Below are 21,812 nucleotides of genomic sequence, written 5' to 3'. Positions count from 1 at the left end.
GAAGGCCAAATACAAGGCAGAGGAAGCTAAAGCGCTAACAGGAGTGAAAAGGGCATGATGGGAAAGTGGGGGCAGAAGGTGCAAGGGGGGGGGTTTCCAACTGACGGTGTTATGGCAGTATAACAAGCTGGCATGGCCACTTGCCTCCTCCACCCATCTGTTCGTCAGGATTACTCATGTAGAGGAGAGAGAAAGAGAAAGCTGGGGCTCCGCAGAACAGAGATTCGCCATCACTCCGAGCGACACCTGAAAGTGAACCACTTCTCTGCGACTTCTACGCACTAGAACAAACCCCTGCGAAAATGACTCGCAGTGTAAGTTGTGGCTCAGTACGAGCAAGTGTCCTCATGAGACTGTTCAGAAAACAATGATGGTAATTAAACATGGAAACATGACAGTGGCGTGTTATGCAATACTGCTGTACAGCATGCTTGACTTAGTAAACCATTGCTCCCGGCCGGCAGATTGGTTTTATGGGGTTTCCACATGGTCGACTTTATATGCATTTCCATTCAGCGCGTCTTACTACAGTGTTGCTAGAGAGAACTTGAAACTAGTGGATATTTGATTGCTGTGATGTGTGTTTGTTGTACCTTTGTGAAATGAGTGTGTGCAGTGTGGTCAGCAGCAGGAGAGCAGCAGGTGACGCCAGGACATGCGGCTCGGATTTTTCCAGTCATATTCAAACTGTGTTCAAACACGTGCTTGTCCTCTCATCTCTCAGGCAAATTTCTATTTTGCATCCATGTCATTTCATGGAAATGAAAGCAATCGCGAAAAGCAATTGGAATGCAATCGAATAATGTTAAAATAATCCTATTATAGACATTATATACTATAATGTCTATAATAAATTCTGTTTGTGAAGGATTATAAGTCCCTCCGAATGCTTTGGGCTCTGTTCACATCTGAAAATCAAATCAATAGCAAATATTGCTTAATCCAAGCTTTTTTTCCCCCCTTCACAATGTGTTCACCTTTATTTTGTAAGTGGTTTTTCTTCTTTTTTTTTCAAACATTCACCATCTGCAGTTTGCAGAGGTAAAACTGCAGATGCTACAAATCACTACTCAGCACTTTCCAGCTGAACTTCTGCATTTGAAATACAGCAACTTTAAGAAAATGCAGTACAACTGCCAGAAGGTCTTCCTGAGATCGGCACATGCACCTTTCTAACTCTATGCTCAACCATTCAGAAACAGATGCTACGGTAACTGTGACCCAGTGCCAACAGGGTGCACGCTTTCACAGTGAAATACAATCATCACAATGATGCCAAACGAAATAAAGCACCAAAAAAAGAAGAAAATATATGCAAGAAGGTATGGCAATACCCTAAAACAGCACATCCAGTAGACTTATATACCCAGAACATCTCAAAACATCACACATCCCCCAGGACAAATGAACCCGAGTTGCTTTTATGTATCTCTAGTCAACTTACCAAAACTACTAGACAGTGATCTTTGACTCACCTGTTTGGAGTTAATCCCAGCAGTTTGTTGTAATGCTGTGTCAGACCTGCAAACACATATGAAGATGTAGTGAGACTTGATGTTTTCAACCCCAGTAAAAAAAAAAAAAATCTGTTGGTTGACAAGACATTAATGAGGCTCTTGGAAATAAAATTACACTGAAAAAGTGCAAGGGAGGTACCAATAAATCTTGACTTTGATAAGTATCCAGTACTCCTTCTAGGTTAAGGATTTATCCTTCAGAGCTAGGTTATACATTTTGAGGGTGGATTTTTTTTTTTTTTTTTAATTGGAGTTATGACATTTGTGAACAAACCAGATATACTGGAAGCCATTTTAATGCGAACAATGGAAAATGAGTTGAAATGGTGAGTTGATTTTGCCCTCCTTTTTTTGCACCCCTGAGAGACAGAGAACAAGCTCAAGGGGAGGACTGTTTCACGTTTTTATCCGTGATGCAGATTTCGCACGATGATCAAAGATGTCCGCACTGTTTTTGGAATGATAGCTTTGTGCGCCATCATGCAACAATCTAATGGGGACAGCAACAAAAACTCCCGCTAGCAATTAAAACCAAGAATTTTGGTTTTGTGTAGAGGTTTGACTGAAAGCTGGAATAAAAAAAAAAGAGGAAAAAAGGTTGTTGTTTAATATTTACCTAGTTCCATTTTAGTTTTTAGTTTTTATTTTTTTACATCCAATTTGTAAATTATCTCTCAATTTAAATTGAGAGACAGGAAAAGGCCAAATGGAAAAAAAAAGAGCCAGCACTTCTTAAGAGGTACCAATTAACAACATCTGACTTTCTTCATCACATCATGCCATTTATATTATTATTTAGACATTTTCTGATAGAATCTAAGATAGCCAATCAGCATAATAATAGAAAAATGGGTTAAAATTAGTCATCACAGCAAACAGATCTTAATTCTTTCACCTTCTATAGCCATGGTTGACCAGAAGCTGCTGAATAATATGTGCACATCTTCCTCCCTCCCCAGAGAATACTCAGTAAATTACTATTTCTTGCTGAATACATGGCCTTTAATCAGCCACAATGTCCCTCTGTCACTTTTATTATTTCTCCTCCGTCAGGGCGCATACTAACATAAAATCCACCCAAACCGAACACATGCACACACACACACACACACACACACACACACACACACACACACAATGCCCCTTCCACCTCCAACAAAGAGGCTACCCTTCGTGACCACAAATGCATTATCATAATCTCCAGAGGGACCGTTCATTCATCTCACATTAGCAAACAAACAAAAACATAAATTATAAACAATAAAATAAAGCGTGCTTAGTTGGACGTGGAGCTTTAAAACTGATGAGACTGAATCATCTTTCAAAAACAAACAAAAAAAAAACTAAGTAAAACTCAAATGAAATTTTTATTGGTTTATCTTCCTGGTGAAGGTCTACAGCATATGTTAGCAACAGAACCAAATGATCTGAATTACAACAGCTAGAACCGATTAAGCTCTGCGCTCTCGACTGATCTGCTTTGAACTTGGACTGCATTGATGTTATCTGAGCAGAACTGAAGCAAGCCGAGCCGAAACAAGAGAGGACAAAGATAAGGATAAGGGAGAAAAGTGGGGTGAGGGGGAGAAAAAAGTGTGAGATCCTAATGAATAGAGACAGAAGCGCACAGAGACATCAGAAAACTGTAGCTACAGGCGAACGCGGGGATCGTGGGAGAAAGACTTAGTTTGAGACGGACAGAAAAGGGTAGAGGAGGAACAAACATAAAAAAATGAAGAGCAAGCGGAAACATGCATTATTAAGGAGCAAATCTAAAAGCGCTTCATCATCAGAGTGCAGGAGGGAAGGCAAGAGGAGGGGGGGAGACTCAAAGATGAAATGTGACACAAGAGAAGGGCATAAAAACCAAGCAAAGCTGACCCAATATGTAAACATGATGCCACATAGTGGGCCTTAAAGGTGTTTCTATGAAGTAATGTAAGGCTAATGCAACTCACAAAGAGACCTGCATCTCTGTTGCAAACTTAAAACCATCACCATTTTTTTTTTTTTTTTTTTTACAAATAGCAGCTGCAGACGAAGACCTATTGATCTGTTATGACTAATCCCAATGAAGACAATTCGCTGCTGTTCAAACGGCGGATCAGAACAAGGAAGGAATGCAATTTAATTGACTTTGAAGGCGGCATGAGTGTTGATGCCAGACAGGCTAGTTGGAGTACTTCAGAAACTGTTGACCTACAGGGATTTCCTGTGCAAGCCATTGCTCATATTTGCAAATAATGGTGTTTAAAAAAGAAAAGAAAAGAAAAGGAGAAAATATTAAATGAGATGTAGTGTGAAGGCAAGATCAAATTGGCTTGTTGGTGTCAGAGGTGAGAAGAGATTGGACAGAGTGGTTCAGGAAGACAAACAGTCATTAGCAAATCAAACACTGTTCACCAAACTCAAAGTATGTGGTGTACTGTCACACAATAGATTGAAGAAGTTGGTCTATAGTAGCAGAAACTGAGACTGCAATTCACACGCTGAACAACACCGGACAATAACAGAAATAAAATGTCTTGATGACAGCTGCGACATCAAGCTTATATTGTCGGGTGAATCAGTCCTGCTTTGTATCAACAGTTCAAGGCTAGTAGTGTTCATGAAATGGTATAGGAGATATGCCTTTGGGCTTCTTCGCACCAATTGAGCATCGCTTAAACACCGCCGTCAATCAAACCATCATTTTTGAGCATTACTGCAATCCTATCAAAATCAAGTAGCGTTTGACTCGTCAGCTTATTTGATTTTGATGTGTTAAACCACAAACCTAGTTTGTTTGAGCCAACTCATAAGTGCAAGTATTTAACTGTTATTGAACTGTGTACTGTCTTCAGTTAAGCTTTTCAATTGCATTCATCTCGAGAAATATTTAAGCAAAAATCAACCAGAATATCTCTGTGACAACATTGCAAATTTGAAACTTAAGCTCAGGAGATGAAGGCAGGTGGCTCCACCAACAGAACTGGGTCAATAACATCGGCGACAAAGGTGAAGATGTAGCATACTGCATGCCCCAATGCCTGCACCGCTTTGATTTAGCCTGTAGCTGTTTCAATTAGTTCCCTGATCTTATGGCTCCACTGGGAGTGAAACACCATGTGTCTGATTTCTTTCCACCGTGACAGAATAAGCGACCCCAAGCATGAACAGAAATTTATGTGTGTCCCCTAATGCCTGGGGGTAGAAGCCTCCGCCCTGAGAAGACAGAAGCACCTGCCTGAAAAACAAATCTAATCCATACTCTTACTGTCTATCCCTTAAATCTTTCGTATGATCTTAGAAACATTTACTTAAAATCTACATTATCTGCAGACAGTGAAGCTATTTAACTCTAGGCAATCTGCATCAAGAAATATGTGTTTTAATTTACCCAACACTTCAAGGACAGCTATGTAATGTGTTTACAGTGCTTTATGGGGGATTTATTTCATTTTTAGCCTTCTACCAGTTTTCTTTTTAGCACTTCAACTTCTGGCTCCAGCCCTGGAATGGGTGGATTGCAAAATAAGGCTGAAGTTGATACCTATAGAAATAAATAGGCCTTTATTGTCTGCACCATGTGATTGTTTTGAAGTCACTATTGGCTAAGCTGGCAGGAGAATTTGCATAAGTTGCACGTTTCTGTTTGCCATTTATGAAACTGGAGCCTTACAACTCAACACAGCGAAAGCGAGCGCCATCTGTCTGAGTACCGAACATCTTGGCATCGCTTAGAGAGCCCAGGCTGCCACGAAATCAGCCAGAGTCTCGCTGGAGAGCCACACATCAGCTGACCCGGAGTGCAAACAGCACGAAGCAGAAGAAATACCGGGCTGTTTCTTTTGCGTCAAGACATACTAATGTGATATTTGTGACTGCTTGATCGTGTCAAGGCATAGGAAAACGTACAAAAGACTTTTCACAGCAGGGTGGGCAGCAGAACACAGAGGTGAAATCCTGGCTGCCAGTAAGACTCTGAATGTTGTTTGGTTCAACTTCAGACGTGCCATCTGTCCATGAAGAGGCTCTGGTGAGGGGCTTGGTCATTCATTATTCTGTGTGTGTAGTCTGTGCCTATAAACATCTGGCTACATGCTTCTCCAGTTACACAAAATGACAAATGATCTCTTTAAAGACGGCAGCCGTGCCGGCGCTATTTGCAAATTTAGATAGATCGGTCCCTTAGGCACAGGAATCATGATTGTTGCGTTTTGGACAGCAGTTCGGCATGCGAAAAGAGAATCCAAACGCAGATACAACAATGTGTGCAACGGTAACGCCTGGCTGTAAAACAACGTTTAAATGGTCAATGAAATTCAGTAGGAGAGGTTTGATTTTAACAGCTTGTGACAAGGCTGGCAGTACCGCAATGAAGAGCTGTAATTTAACTACGCTTTCAAATCACATTAAATGTAGATAATGTTCCAGATAAATGTTCCTTTCTCACCAACAAATACAATTGTTGCAATTATCTACTACCTTTTGATAACCATTATTTGCTATAATCCAAACAATTTATCAGTATTTACTGCAAGGCATATGAAGGAGGTAGGGGAATATTCAGTCAATTATGTATGAAAAATGTCAAGTACTTATGAAACTGAAACCATTTTTATTTAATATATTTCATTAGAAGCAGAATGTGAGGATGTTGCAGTTCAAAAAATTTACACAGCGGGTTTTACTTTGAGTTTATTCAGATAAAATCAGTTCAGACTAATCTTTAAATTTCAGTTTTAGTATCGGGTCAGGAACCCGTTTCCTCGCTGACGGGTGCAGATGGTGGCATGTCTAGGAAGCCGAAGCTATGTGTTGACAAGGGTTATGGATAGCAGCTAAAAAACCCCCCCCAAAAAAACAAGAAGCATGGACGGTTTTTAAGCCGAGAAGACTTTAGTTAATTGTTTTTGTAGTTTTATTCTAATTTTGGTTAGATTTCTATCGAGAAATCCCACATTCCTGATGGTGGTCATTTAGAAGTGTTTGATGGTTTAATGGTTTGTCAAGCAGCCAGGGAAGCTTTTAGGTAAAATTTGTTTATTGGTTATGACATGCTAAAAGCTGTTGGAACTATATTTTGCTTTCAATTGTTGAATTGGACTTAAAATGAACAATTAAAAAAACGATCACACTGGTGAAACTTACAGTATAAACTAGTACAAATCAGCGTCTGCGGATGTAATTGAGCTGAAAAAAATACCACAAACAAGTTCTGGTCCTCAAAGACTCAGTGAAAAAGTTCAAAACCCATCCTTTCCGTTACTGTATGTGTTCACACGTATGTGCGTTTCACGTGGAGAAACACGGGGTTGTCATAACTACGCACAGAGTTTTTTATTTTTTTTATTTCAACAGTCTGGGAGCATTCTCCGAAGGACACTCGCATGGACCGGCCCCACGCAAACAGGAGCAGACTGAGAGAGCCGTGGTTTAATCATGAAGATTTACTGCCTCCTCGAAGCTTTCTTTGTGCTCCTCCAGAGGTTAAAGAGTCATTCCTCCCTTCCTCGCCGTTTCAGCCAGAGCCCACAATATAGATATCAAGAGTGTCACGCAGAGGATGTGAAGCAGGAAATATAAGAGCGAGATTGAAGAACAGTAGGAAGCATTTTGATAAAATGGGAGTGAGAGAGGCTCCGGAAGAACAGCAAAACAAAAGAAAATGCAATCTGACCTAAAAAGATGACCTATGCGGATATCCATGAGTGCATAAAAAGACTTTACCATAGGAGACTTGACTCCATTAGATCAGTGGCAGTGAGTAAGAGGCCTGCCACTGAGTTTTATTTCTATGCTAATTTGCAGATTTCTGCAGAATGTGTTGGAACGAATGTCCCTCAAGGCTATAAAATCCAATTTAACACAAATATCTAGCCCTACTCAAGACATTTGACTTCCTTGTTGACAGCATATAAGGTAAATAAGAAAACTTGGGCAGAAAAGGAGTCGTAACACTGCTGTCAAACTGTTTTTCATCTGGTGAGGTTTTGTTTAGTAGCATTTTTTCCTGTTCTGCGGTAAGTTGATCTTGTTGGTACAAAATTATCTCAGAAGTGTCCTCGAACGTGAAATAATTGTTAGCCTAATTAAGCAAACATTAGTTATGGTGTCAGTTTCAGGCGTCCCGCATGCAAAGACGAGTAAATCGCCAATGCAGACAGAGCGCATGCGTGGCGTAGTGTTATCACTGTAATATTTTGTGCGACTTCTCTAAGTGTGGCAAGTTTTAGCAATAGGGAAGAGATGCAAAAAGACACATCATTCATGCTGGGGACTTTTCAGGGGATGTTTGTCCAAAAACGCTTTTCTCAAGGAAACCAACAGCTGGCACAAGGTAGAGTGACGAGTTAGAATCGGCATTAACTTACATCAGGTGGCACAAATGTTAAAGCCTAACAGACATTTTTATCTCATAAAGCACTTTGAATTTTTTGTTGCTGAAATGTCTTACACAAATACATGTAATTATAATGATGATGCTCGGTTGCCTTTTAGATTGCTCGCAGTAATATCAGTATAAACGAGGCCTATAAACAAGAGTTTATGAATTGACATATGGTTATAAACGGATCTTAGCAATGAGGATATTACATTATTCCCAGGCTGCCGCCCAACCGCCCAACTGGTCACCAGCTGCCAATCCACATTTTACACCGAGACGAAGTAGTGATGGAAGAGTCCACTGGTGCATGTCCACTGGTGACATGCATTCAGTCGTCACCAGTGGAAGAAATAGAAAATAATAACAGCAGGTAAGTATTCAAAAGGCGAAGGATAAAACTGGAACTATTATTGTGAAAAATATGCCTGCAATAAAACCTTTCATAAAATCCCATAGTTTTAATTATTCACACCACACGAGTCGCCACAGGAAGAATAAAAATGTATTAATAATATTAAAGGCTTCAAAAGGTCACGTCATTAATTAGCAAACTAGATTTTAAAAATTACATTTTACTAAGTTCCTGCAGCAACTACCTGTGCTGCAGTGCACAACAAAAACTCATTATTTTATTGTTTTTAAGTGACTTACGTCATGCTGCAGGTAACAACTTGTGGAGTTCATTTTCTCTATTATTTAGCCACTTCAGTGAAAGCTTTGATCCCAGCCATCCTCCCGGTACAAACAGTGACGAGTGAAAGACTTTAAGGACCAAATTAGACCGGTCACTCTCGCCGAGCCCGGTTCTGCTGGAGGTTTCTTCCTGTTAAAAGGGAGTTGCTAATTTCCACATTCTTCTTCAGTATGAGGGAGCCCTGCAGAATCTTTGACTCAATGCGATTATCTACACACTCTTGCAACTTGCTTGCTTAAAAGGAGGAAGCGTTGCCGTCAATATAAATAACTTTTAAGCAACTTCTTTTTTTTTTAACCAGTTGGCATTATGAACGGAATTGGATTTCCTTTTACACATTTAAGATCGAAGTGAATTGCAATGTCACTGAATCCAATCTGTTTCTATGTTCACTGAGTGTTTGTGTAAAAAAAAAGAAAAAAAAAGAAATGAGTTTGATTTTCTTTTTTTCTTTCAAAGTGCCTTCAGATGCCATTTGTTTGGAAAACGATGGCTATATCAATAAACTTAAGTGACTAGATTTAATAGGACAGTAAAGTCATTACAAGTCAGCCGTTTCCTTAATGCATAATGCAATCAAGAGGCAACAGTTAAGGGTAATGGGGGAACCAAGAGTTGATATCTGGAGGGAAACTTAAGAGATAATGACACAATTGTTTGTTGGGAGAAGAAAAAAAAAGACACTGATTGAAAAAGATTACCACAACGCTTTAGAGGACTGTGACACATTTATTATTGTAGGCAGTCTAAACTTAATTAAAAAAATGTCTTAAACACACGTCATTGTCTAATTTTGTGTCTCATCAGGAGTGAGGAGTGAGCTAATGAATCATTTTTAAATGCAGAACGGATAAAACTAGATAGAAGAGTGAAACTATTAGTAATAATAAAACTGCTAAATTTGACATTTGAGGATTTTAAAGTAAAAATATTTAACAAAAACAGAGTAAATAAACATAGTATTCAATCTAATGTAATATTTTATCAGCAATGGGAATACTTATAGCTCTTATTTTTATTTTTTTTGTATAAAATCGGTAAGATTGTGCTGAATATTTCTGCCTTCAGCCAATTCCTATTAGTAACTCACTGTAGCACAAAAAACTATTCACTTCTTACTATTGAAGAAAGAAGGAAAAGGGAACGAGACGGTCACAACATATCACCATGGTGATACTAAAACCATCTCATCTCAGACAACAACCTTACAGGCATGCAAGGGAAAGCAAAGACAGACACAGATGTTGAGGAATGGGAGTGGAGGTAAACGAGAAGCAGAAGAGTGGAAATGAGGAACAAAAGCTCCGTGAACAAAGGAAAGCAAACGTTGATCTGAATGGACCTGTAGGACGGGCGGAAGATGTCTAATATTGACCGCATGTCTCCCAGCTCACAAAGACAAAAGGCAGAAAGAGGGAAGGAGATTGAGGCCTGCTAATATTAGCAACGCCAGTGGAGAGGGAGTTCTCCACTGGTGTGATCCCATTAATTTAGGACTGATGTAAAAAAAAAAAAAAATCTCGTTCTCACAGTCGTGGAGCTGTGATGAGGAGCCGACACAAAAGATATCTGGGTGCAGACTGACACCCGCATTCTGTCTGGCAGTGTAGCTGCAAGGAAGCGAGACTCGCATGAAAAAGATCATTTCTTTTAAATGGTTCAACTGAGGATTGAAGCCCTGATTGAAGTTTTATCACAAAGTCCCAGCTACCAGCTCTCTTCCTGGTGTCAGATCAGGTAGAAGACTCTCAGAAGGTGTCTATTTTTAGAATATCATGTTGACTTTGCCTTTCAAAGTAGTTATTGTCAATAAATATAATAGATTTTTTAAATTTATTTTTATTTTCTTTTTTTTTTTGCTGTGCCAACCAAACTTTTTAATGGCCTCCAGTCATTTTCTGTGCCCATTTTTTTTTTTATCTTTGGGGCCAGACAATACAAGAGAATCAGGGGCATGCCATAATTATGGAGACAATCAGATGATTATGACGACTGTGTGTGTGTACAGAATTGGTGTAATTTTTTTTAAAGGCGCATGCCAGACACAAAGGCAACAAATTACCTTCTGCTGCCTTCTAGTTTGTGGCACATTGGACTGTAAAGGGACTTGATGCTACCAACAGACAAAGCAGAACTCGGTTTAATCGGCGGCATTATTCTCCGTATTGGGTTTGTGTTCAAACTGAATCGTTCCCCGTGTTCGTGCTTTCAAATTTATTTAAGTGTCGTGTTTGTTTACGGGGCTTGTGGTCAATTAAATCCCAGCTGCCGCTCACCGCAGCCCCGAGCTTTGTCAAAATGACAACGTTCATTACGATGACAAAAGCGAACATAATGACGCTCCAGAGCGCCATGAGTCACGGCTCCACCTGAGCAGCAAAATAAAAAGGGAACCATGCAACCCTTTTGTTTGGCCTCGCAGTCCAGGGATCGTTCTCCTCTTCCTCTTAGAGTGGAGGATCATTGTACTGAGAACTCGGTGCAGTGCAGACAAATAAATCCCCTTAATTTGCTTGTTTTCTTTGCCCTGATTTCCATTAAACAAATTCTCCAACTACACTGACCTGCAGTCAAATGCAGCGTGCAAAACAAAAGCAACCAGTCCGCCACGTTGTTCTGAAGAGTCGCAGGTCTGCAGCATAGCAAGACCAAATTCCTGTTTCCACTGACAACACAGATGTTTCTATTGCTTTGGTTTTGACATGTTGGTAAAACGTTCCTAAAACTCACAACTGGATGAAGCGCAGGGTCGACATGTTGCAGTGAAATAAGATAAACCGAAGAGACGATCTAGTCATTGCTTGTTCATTATGTAGCTTCAACAGTGATAATAAAGTGATAAATTATTTTACACGTATCTCAAATCTGTGCAGTTTTCTCTGTTGCTCAGGTTTGTTTCTTGCAAATGTGGGATTTCAGTGACTGAAGATCTTAGCAGAAAGCCTGACTATCAACTTTGGGCTTTTCTTTTTATGTTTTTTTTTTTTTAATAGCTGACAAATTTTCCCCAGAGATTTTTTGCAGGCGAAGATAAAGCTTTTCTAGTGGATAAAATGCAACCCAGAGTGTTCAGAAACAATCTTGTTTAGCATCAGCCACCTACAGGGCAAAACTTTTCCTCACAGAACTTTCAAAATCTTTTGTTTGCAAATTTCAAAATTCACCCACACAAGAAAACGCAATGAAAACAAATGTAAAAGTGATGGAAGCTAAGGAGTAGCAACATTTGCTATAGTAGATTTGATATTTTCAAAGAATTTTCTCAATTATCTTTGTTCTAACAGTATTGTGTTCTGGTGCTGACATAGAAAATCAGTCAGCGTTGCACCGGACATCTGCTGCCTTGGCACACACCCAACTGTGTCTGACAAAGCTCACAATCTGACATACGGTCGGCTGTACGGACTTTTCTGCCCTTTTGTTCTCTAAAATTATACTGTATACGGAACCGATAAAAGTTATTCTACGTCACCGAAACGTCTGCAAATATTTTTCCGGTGACTGTAAACCAGCCAGTCAGGTTCTCCTTCTACTGTATCCTACAGCAAGTAAACAAAGGTAACACTTTATTTGACGGGTTGTGAATAAGACTGTTGTGACACCGTCATAAACATGACATAACATCTGTCATGAACATGAGTAAGTCTTCATGAATGTTTATGACTGTTGCCATAAAGTGTCATTCGGTAAATCATAGCACTTAAAAGTTATGTAGCTTTATGTTATTAAAGCTAAAGTTTAATCAGTCATACTTTTATAACAAATTAACGTCAGATCATGATTTCTTGGTTAATGTCAAGTTGTCATAACGAAGACATTTTGAATAATGTCAACTTTGTATTGAAAGTGTCATGATTTACCGAATGACACTTTATGACAACAGTTATGACAGGTGTTATGTCATGTTTATGACGGTGTCATGACAGTCTTATTCACAACCCGTCAAATAAAGTGTTACCAAAAAAACAAGAAAAAAAAAGCAAGCGCTCAGGTTTCAGTCACAGCTCATATAATTGCAGCTTATCTTTGGCAACAAATGCATATGCGAAAGAGGATTTCACCCCGATTCAGAGCTCAGCTATGCGCCGCAGTAGACCAACCGAAGCGGCGAACCTGAGCGACTATCACTTCATCTCTCATCACACGTGCCTGCACAGACCCAGGGATATTCAGGGCTGGAATATGGTGCCGAGCTTGGGGGGCAGCCAGACAGCATGGACTCTCTATTGGAGAGGCTGCAGCCGCCTCTACACAAAGGCCCCAGTCAGCGATTTGGTACTTCAGACACAGACGGATGCTGCCTGCGCTAAAGTGGGTAGCTCAAAGCAAAGCAAAAGCCCCTTTAAATTGGGGAAACACTGTGTAAATATACCCATAATTTCTTTTTGTGTGCTTAATTACGAGGAATATTTATATTTATAAAATATTCTTTCTTAGCTTTAAATCCCTGCATGATGTGCGTGTAAAACAAAATAATTAAAAAACATCATAACCTCAGGAGTTCTGGCTCAACTTGCGTGCGAAAAGAGGTCCAAAGCATGAAATTCATTCGGTTCTGGTCACAACCGAATCCTTCTGCTTGCGGCTGATGGAAACAAAAGGTCTGAGTGCGAGCAGTTTGGGCCGACGAGGATAAGCCGAGCAAACCCACAGGGGATCATTTAACTGTGTAAAACCAGCGATTCTACATTCGGCTACACTAAAGCCCCCACGGTTCCTGATTCTAATCCTAACGTCAATTATCTTAGTGTCAATAAAACCTAAAGTCCTGCCACTTTATTGGATGTCTGATACCTGATCCTACTTATCAATCGCTGTCCCAAATACCTTCTCGTTAAACACAGAGTGTGAGGAAGCTTCAAATTATGACATACTGGTCACCAACAAACACAAAATAGATCAAAATTCTGATTGTAACCTGAATGGGCAGTTTTATGGAGATGCAGCCTCGTAAATGGAAGATGTCAAAATCTTATAAAGAGAAAACAAAGGCAATCAATAATTTATATGCATGGAGACTCCTTAACTGTTTGGCAACGATTCATCAAAAAGAGAAGCAATGCTTCTGGGCAACATCGTAAGAGGCGTCGTTATGGCCAGAAATATTAATATTTTAAAGAAGAACCACGTCCGACGGCTGGAAGAACCCTGGCTGCTGAATAAAGCGAGGCGACCGTGAAAATCACTGGATGAGCAGTAAAGACTGTTTAAGGTAATGGAAAGTTATAGAGCTGCAGAACACATTGCTAAGTTGCATCTATCTAATATATAAAAATTGCAAATAACAGCTATGAGTGTAAACAAATTCTTTAAGTACCATGGATCCAGGCGGCCTATGCCTGTAATAAACCTAAGGATAATTGTTGTTTAATGCAACATAAAGGCTTTAGGACCAACAGAGGTGATGAGTGATAAAATCATTAAGAAACTACAACTACCATAAGCAGAAATAGCTTCACCACTATTTGTGGACATCATTACATGTTTCCCTAATAGCCTAACAAGGTGCCACTAAATTTAACCAAAAGTTACATTTAGTGGCATCAAGTTCGAGCTACAAAATAAAGTCTGAAAAAATGCAATGATGCAAGCATTCAGTGTAAATTAATTTCACTTGTGTGTTTCCTCTTGCTCAAAAGAAACCTACAGTGAAATCAGTTGATGACTGGGAAGAGGAAGATTTTCGGCTTGACCAACGTGGCCGGTAGAAAAGTCCATCAGAAAGTGAAAAATCTGATAATTTTCCTGATCAGCAAAACACCAAAGTGCCACCAGGTAAAGCCAACGCAAAGAGGGAAAAGACTCCAGGTTAGCCATTTTCAGAATCTGTTAAGTGTTTCATGAATTGATTTATACTCTAAAGTGTTATTTTTTTTCTGAAGATTTGATTTATTTTTCTTTCACAGCCTCATCAACGGGACACATCTGTCAAGTTTTCAAACGGCGCATCTCTGAGGGGGAAGAGCAGAAAATATCAAACAAAAGTGAATAAGTGCAGCGTCATTTTCGACCAAAAGACAAGGTAGTTCATCTGAACCGATGCTTCAAGGACACACCCTTGGTCACTTGATAGCTTGTGTGTATACAGAGGAAGACACCACGTGAAAAAAAAAGCATGCGATACCCATTTCGAAAAGTTAGATCTTTGTTTTAATGGGCCTTTTGTAGAGCAAATATCTCACAGGTAACATATATCCTATAGCTGAAACGGATGATCGGCTGGAGCAGATGTGTAACAAAGCACAGGAGTTTCCTGAATTTTACTCTCGTTTCTCCTTTGTGCTCGGTTATTTCCTAGACAAAAACAGGTCCTACAAGGGCAGCTAGAGCTATGCGTTATGTATACCGCATATTTTCATACCCAACGACAATACCGCTGCCTGTTGAAATACCAAGTGTACAAAAGGGACACAATAAAGGCGGCTGCACGGCGAGACACGGTGCGTACAAAGTATCGGGAAGGACGAAAAGTAGATACCGGGGTGCTTTTAGCCAGAGGGTAGAAAAGAAGTGTTGGCTTGCATTTAGCTGGGTGAAGGTTAAATGGGCTTTGTGAGTCATGGATGAGACCGGAGAGTGGAGGAGAAATAGAGTGGGATGAGAGTCAATTCCAGTGGTGTGCATATGGTGGGAAAATGGTGTGGAGGAGAGCAGAGAAAACAGTCGCTATAATGAAACGCATGAAGCCTCCCAGGTGTCTGAGTAATTGTAACTTGTGAAATTGTAATTTACTAGGATTTAATAATCTTGTGCTGGATGTCAGCTGGAGAAAAAAACAACAACTATGTTTTCATTATGTTTGTATAAAGCCTTAAGTTAACTTTATGCTCTTTGTAGTAGAGATATCTCACACTGACAAGAATTTGAGGAAAAAATCCTACTTTTAATTCACTGACATTTAATTAGTACAGGGGGAAAAAAATAGCAAGCTAAAAACATAATTTGGCGAAAATCAATGCTTTAAAACCAATAGTTCCTATCCCTTTAGTTCAGTAGTCCATGACTTCCTATTTGTCTGGGTTTAAATATAATGGGATAAAGAGAATCAGTCACTCTTCACATTAGGTAAGGCAATTCAAAGCAGGCAACTGTTGTATAATCACAAAAAAAAGTCTAAAAATAAAGTTGGCTACCAATTGTTGCTATGTCCCAACTTCTCTTTTTCACTTTTGACATTTTCCACATCTGCCTCGAAATAATTCAAAGATGTTTGTTTGACTGTGACCCGCTCACCCTGCAGACTGACCATGACTAACGCAGACTGACACGGACTTTCCCTGATGGGGACTTGCGGGAAAAATCGGGCAAAACATTGTGTAACGTGGCCCCTGCTTTAGGCACATGTCTGTCGATGTTCATAAGTCAGCCCCAATGTTGCTAACGAGGCAAATACTCATGATAAATTATCCATAGCTAAGGTTAGAGCAAATATTTAAAAGTTTAAAACAATACGCCTCTAACACGCAAAGCCTTTTGAATCTCATAGTCGCAAACCTTAAAATCGGCAGTTTCCGAAACATCTTAGGAACATACAGTATGTTTTCAGTCAAATTAGAACAAGATTAAACTTTTACAACAAGCAAAAGAAGAAAATTCCTCCAATCTTCCTCCACAGAGATGTAAAAGACTCATTGCCATTTGCCACGAATGGCTGATGACCGTGTTGATGCCAGAGGTGGCTCAATCAGTGGGAATATTCAATATTGGTTTAGGCACATTTAACCCCTTTATTAATTAAATAAAACCTATTTAAAAACTATATCTGCATTTACTCTGAGTTTGAAGTGATTCCGATGGCCTGATTTCAGTGTTTCAGAGTTGAACTTTGAGGAATCGGATTAGAAAGACGGATTGTCTGCTTCCTGCAGAAAAAAAAATAAACAAAGATGCCTTGGAGCGCTAGCAGAACAGCAGCTAATGAAGTAGAAAATGGCCCAATCACAATCTGCTGCTCCGTTTGATCACATACACCCACTGAGAGTCACAAAAAAGGGAAAAACTGTTCTTGATAAAAGTGCATTAACTAGAAATCACCAAGCCAGGAAATTAAGCTAACTTTGAAGGCCAAACCTGCAAAGGAGCGCTCACAGACTTCAGCTGACTCACGTCTTTAGTTGAACTGCAGTGAGCTCAGATGCTAAGACAGCAAACCGGGAAGCATTGTGTCATGTAGCCAAAAGCCAAGGTGAGTAACGCCACAAAACAACCACCTCATCAGTTCCAAGGGTAAAAGTGACAGAGAAGACGCAGCAGCTAGACTGGCATGGTATGACTTTATCACTGAGGGGAAATGCCACTGGAGTATACCGTGGCAGCAATCCAGCTGCGTCAAATCATGCTGAGTAAGGATAAATATCTTACAGTAGATTTGTGTACCCCGCAATAAAATAAAGCCATAAAAAACGACCCTCAAACTTTCTGTCCTCATCAGCTGTTTGATTAAGCATATTGCTGTGGAGACAAATCAAGGGATTTCTGTTGTCCCCGTAATCCGGCAGCCGTTTCAGCTCCAGTTAAATTCAAAGTTAAGGACTTTTCCTGCTAATGTGGGAAGGTTTTTATGAGCGCAGATGTCCCTTTCCTGACTTTCCTTAATTGCTTTACAACGCAGACAAGACTCATCTTTAGCAAGACGGACGGCCTCTGCACGGCGACATCCGCTCCTGTTCTTCGTCCGCCGCGTCTGTGTGCTTATCGTCTCCCACAAAGACATTCTTTCAGTTCAAGAAAAGGACCGTCGGTGAAGACAGAGTGGCCTCAGAGGAGCCTCCCCTGGGGGGAGTCAGGCAAGCAGGGCTGAGAACCTGTGAGGACCGCCATCAATTGGAGATAATATATTTACCATTTCTTGATGACAAGCAGAGACTCACCAAAGTGTGTTCCTCTAACAAATAAGACTAGGAGCTCATTTTATACAGATAATATGGCTTACACTGTGCAGCGATTTCCACATTTTATAATGGTACGACATAGGTATTTAAAACTTTACATAAAATTAAATACTTATTTTTTTAATATACGAGTCCGAAAAGTATTCAGTCTCATTCGAATACTACTAATACTACTACTTAATGAGCTATTAAGTGCATTTTATTAACACAAATGCACAGTTACGAGCCACGTTATGTGGCTCTGTTACATAAAGTACAAAACTACAAGGGCTAATAGATTTAACATTTTACAGTAAAACCATTTTCCCCCAATAACGGCTGAGGCAGAATGGTTCCAACACGACAGTCTGAAACCGGCTGGGCTTTTTAGAGTGATGAGAGGAACTCCTTAAGGACTCCAGTGACCCAAATCTGTACTAATGATTTTAAAGCTGCGACAAAGATTGCGATGCTGGGAGAATGATATTATGCGTAAGGCGAGAATACGACGAGCTAAACACCCGCCGCTGAAATTTTAACCCTCTCTCTCCTTCTCCTTTATTTGCTGTTAAGTTTGGATTAAGCGCAGTATGTGACGAATGGAGTAAACAAGCCCACTGGAATAAAGGTATATTTGAAAGAATAAATTATATTGTGGCCAAATTTTTGATGTTACTTTGCTTTGTTTTCCTCAGATACCGTTTAGTATTTGCAATCGTAACAGCCTGTTTACATTGAATGTTGATTTTTTTTTTTATTGTTAAATTTTGATAGTACTCGTCTTTTTGATCATTTTGTCATTTTCAGCAACTTTCCATGCTTCATAAACAATCAAAATATCCGACGAGTAAAAGTCAGTCCTCATTTGAAAGACATTCTTATATTTGACCGTCTGATTCAGGACTTCAGACGGTCAACAATTGTCTTAAAAACCTCTTTCGCTTTGCTGCTCTGAAGACTAGAGTTCTTTAGTCAGGCGCTGTAACAGCCGTAATTGTGTAGTGTCTCTTTAAGATACTCTAGTATTGCTAATGATGTCAGAAGTATGCGCCACGGCTTCTCTGTAGAGAGCCTGGGAGAAACGTGCTAGATGGACATGTTAGCTCCCTAACTTTTTAGTAATGTTACGGGTTGTTTGGACGCTGCTCAATTTTCATGTCTGATAATATAGCAGCCGTTCAACCGGCTTTGTAAGGTTGGTGAAGAGTGTATTTATTAAAGGACAACACTGTGGAATTCCCGGTACCAGTGTGGTTGTGAGTTTTTGACCGTCCTGACGAATCTGCCGCCTCCTCTCCTCCCTTAAACACAACCCAAGCGTTACAGCGCCTAACCTTAATTACGTTACACTGATCAGCAACTTCCGGGTCTAGACTGGTTGCTGAAGCACGTGAAGCGGGAGCGGCCGCGGAAATTGCGCATGTACTGCATGCAAATAATGACAAATAGAAAATGCAAATAGGCCCGGCCGATGTCCCGCCCCCGAGAGCAATATACTCCACCGTGATTGGTAAGTTCGTTCAGCTCCGCACACAACACTGAAAAGTGCCAATTATATCAAAGTCGCGGGCCGCACTAACATTAAACTTTCATATTAAGGCGGGGGCCACAAACTATTGTCCCGCGGGCCGCAGTTGGCCCGCAGGCCGCGAGTTTGAGACCCCTGCTTTAGGCCATCTTGTATAACTATTCCATGTCTTATTTTCTTGAAAACGGTTGATTTTAAAGCCTAACATATGGTACATGTTTGATGCTAAAAGCTTCAACTTCAGCAATAACCAGCTGTGCTACACAGATAACTGCAGCCAAGCCACCTAAACTGCACCGCCGCCTGTATGCCTTTCAAAACACGAAATCAAATCAGCCGATGTAAACCGGACACACGTTCTGCACTGGGACGACCATAACCAGTCTGACGACTTTTCCACTTTCCCATCTGCTGCCCACCTGATCAACACCAGCTCCTTATTGGAAGACTCAAACCTTCTGCTGGCGTTTCTTTCTGACAACGAGACAATTTTGTTCCGTGACCTTTAGGGCACATTTACCGCATCATTGCTTTAACCACATGTGCAAAACTCAGTAAATTAAATGTGCTTATATGTCTCCCGGCGGTTTAGGATGTTTAATTTATTCTAATCATCTATAGTCCATATCAAGTTTTTTTTCTAGCACAGCTACATGGCCTTAAATTGTGTACACTGAACCAATGGTGCATAGCCTACAGATGCAGAAAAATACCCAGGTAAACATGACACCATCATGCAAAACTGAATCTCTTTCAATAGTAATAACATCCTTTTAAAAAAGAACTAAAAAGCATCAATAAAAAAACCATCTGTCCTGTGGAGAGAACAGTACCAACAACAGCAGCTGCTTTCTTTCAAATCAACCATCAGTCTTAGCTTTCATCCCCAGTTTCCAATTCATCAATCTTCAGTCAGACTCGCCAATTTAATGCGTCGCAACGATGTAATGAGAACAGCCATCCAAACACGCTCAGCTGCGAGTCGCAAGGCACCGAGGCTGGTTATGCTCCTCCCACCTCCAGGAACTCAGCATTATTGCTGCAGGGGGCTATTAACCCAAAGTGTTCAGGGGGGTGTATGATGCTAATTACGATTATTGGGATAAGATGTCCAAAAACCTTACAGTGATTGGTGTATTTATTTATTTTTTGCTGTATTTTGTTTTTCATGTTGCCTTCTTGTCCATTTTCATGTCTTAAGATTTAAGAGTTCATTACCATCAGCGCCTGCAACACTTTCCTTATGGCTACTTATGAAGAAAATAAACTAAATAACCTCTGGGGATGAATTAATAGGCAGCATTGTTTCCTTGTTTGGGTATTGCCTTAGGCAAAACAGGCTATGAGAGCATAAATCTTCATTTTAATCTTGCTTGCATTGAAATTGGAGCATTAAAATGAATGAAATAACAGTCACTTCCACATTTGTCTTTGTATTAAACACATTTAAATAACTATTAGTGGAAAAGGACACAGTACCAGATCTTGTACTAATATTTAAACAATTTGTTTATGAAATTGTTCATGAAAAACATTTAAAAAATGACAGCTAGCATCTTTTAAGATGTTTGTTTACCCTGTCGGAAGCTAGTACTTAGTTGACCACTTCGGGACAATCATAAACTCTGAATAAAGTGTTGATGTTCGTGATCTAAAGTAGGTATTTAGAAATAATGCTCAGAATAATGTGAATAACTCATAAACAGTCCTCTTAACAAACAGCAAGTGATAGTCATAGCAAAGGACACTTGCTTAAAAAAAGGCAGGTATTTATATTAGACTTGTTATATTTGTACATCTGATTGCAGGATGACAAATATGGGGACTTGTAGAAATAAAAAGAAATTGCCAGAAGAGACATCTAAGGTGATGTGGCACCAGGGCTTCACGTTAGCTTCCCTGCTGTGGGAAAATCTTAGCCAAAGATTTGTTTGTTTTCGTTTTCTCATGTAGCCTCCACAGAGCCAATAAAATGTTATATTTCCCTACACCCGAAGAGACCGAAAGGACATTCATGCATCGCCTTCGTCTTTGGATTGTGCCATCGCGTACAGGTACGGCAAACAGAATGAGGAACGCGCCCAAGCCAACCATAAACCCTCATCCACTCGGCTTCCCGTCTAATGAGCCGTGGATGAAAGCAGAGCAGAGCTGGGATGGTGACACCACATCTGCCGTGAGTAATGGCTCCGGGCCGACTCTGCTGTGACAGCCTGGTGGGTGGGATAGGGTGGTGGGTGGAGGGGTGGCTGTCAGAGGAGACTGAACCCGCGTCGTCCGATCTCCTACTGTGAGAAGAACTCCACAGAGGTGGAAGCAATGGCCGGCAGCACCAACACTCACAGACACACACACCACATGTACCATGTCATGGTAGGAGCTGATTTGGTCTGTAGATGATTTGTCATGGAGCTAAATCAACAACACTGCAGTAGTCACATAGAAGGTGAGTTTTGGCAAACCAGATTTTCCAGATTAGTATCTAATGATGGATTTCTTTCTATTACTATTTATTTTTGTCCAGCTTAGAGAGTAAATGAACTTCTCTACCATAGCACAAATAGACAGCTAGATATTCTGTTCATCTATCAATATGTTCTCCAATCATTTAGCCACCCCTCCTTCTCTATCCAGGTTCTACATTTGGATCCCAGTAAGTGACCAATATGCGCCTAAAATATCTCAACACTGAGAGCTAAGCCTGTCAAACTATCATCATCTGACATAAAGAAACGAGTGGAGACCCAGTTGCTGTATGCATCCACTCTGTCACTGAGCAACACTCGCTGCGACTGTTTATTGTGCGACACATACAGCCAGCGTGAGAGAGGAA

General features: G+C 40.3%; 1 protein-coding gene across 16 annotated transcripts in view; it reads right to left on the bottom strand.

The window, feature by feature from the left end:
- The window catches only part of nrcama (neuronal cell adhesion molecule a), a 53,653-nt gene that overhangs the window by 30,776 nt on the left and 1,065 nt on the right, over positions 1–21,812 (bottom strand). For all 16 annotated transcript variants that reach the window (XM_028043227.1, XM_028043231.1, XM_028043237.1 and 13 more), the window contains exon 2: positions 1,476–1,521. In XM_028043227.1, coding sequence (XP_027899028.1) covers positions 1,476–1,521 — 46 coding nt within the window. The remainder of the gene's footprint in view (positions 1–1,475; positions 1,522–21,812) is intronic.

Source organism: Xiphophorus couchianus, chromosome 17, assembly GCF_001444195.1.
Source record: "Xiphophorus couchianus chromosome 17, X_couchianus-1.0, whole genome shotgun sequence".
Lineage (NCBI taxonomy): Eukaryota > Metazoa > Chordata > Actinopteri > Cyprinodontiformes > Poeciliidae > Xiphophorus > Xiphophorus couchianus.
Note: the sequence above shows the minus strand (reverse complement) of the source record. Positions and strands in the feature narration are given on the sequence as shown.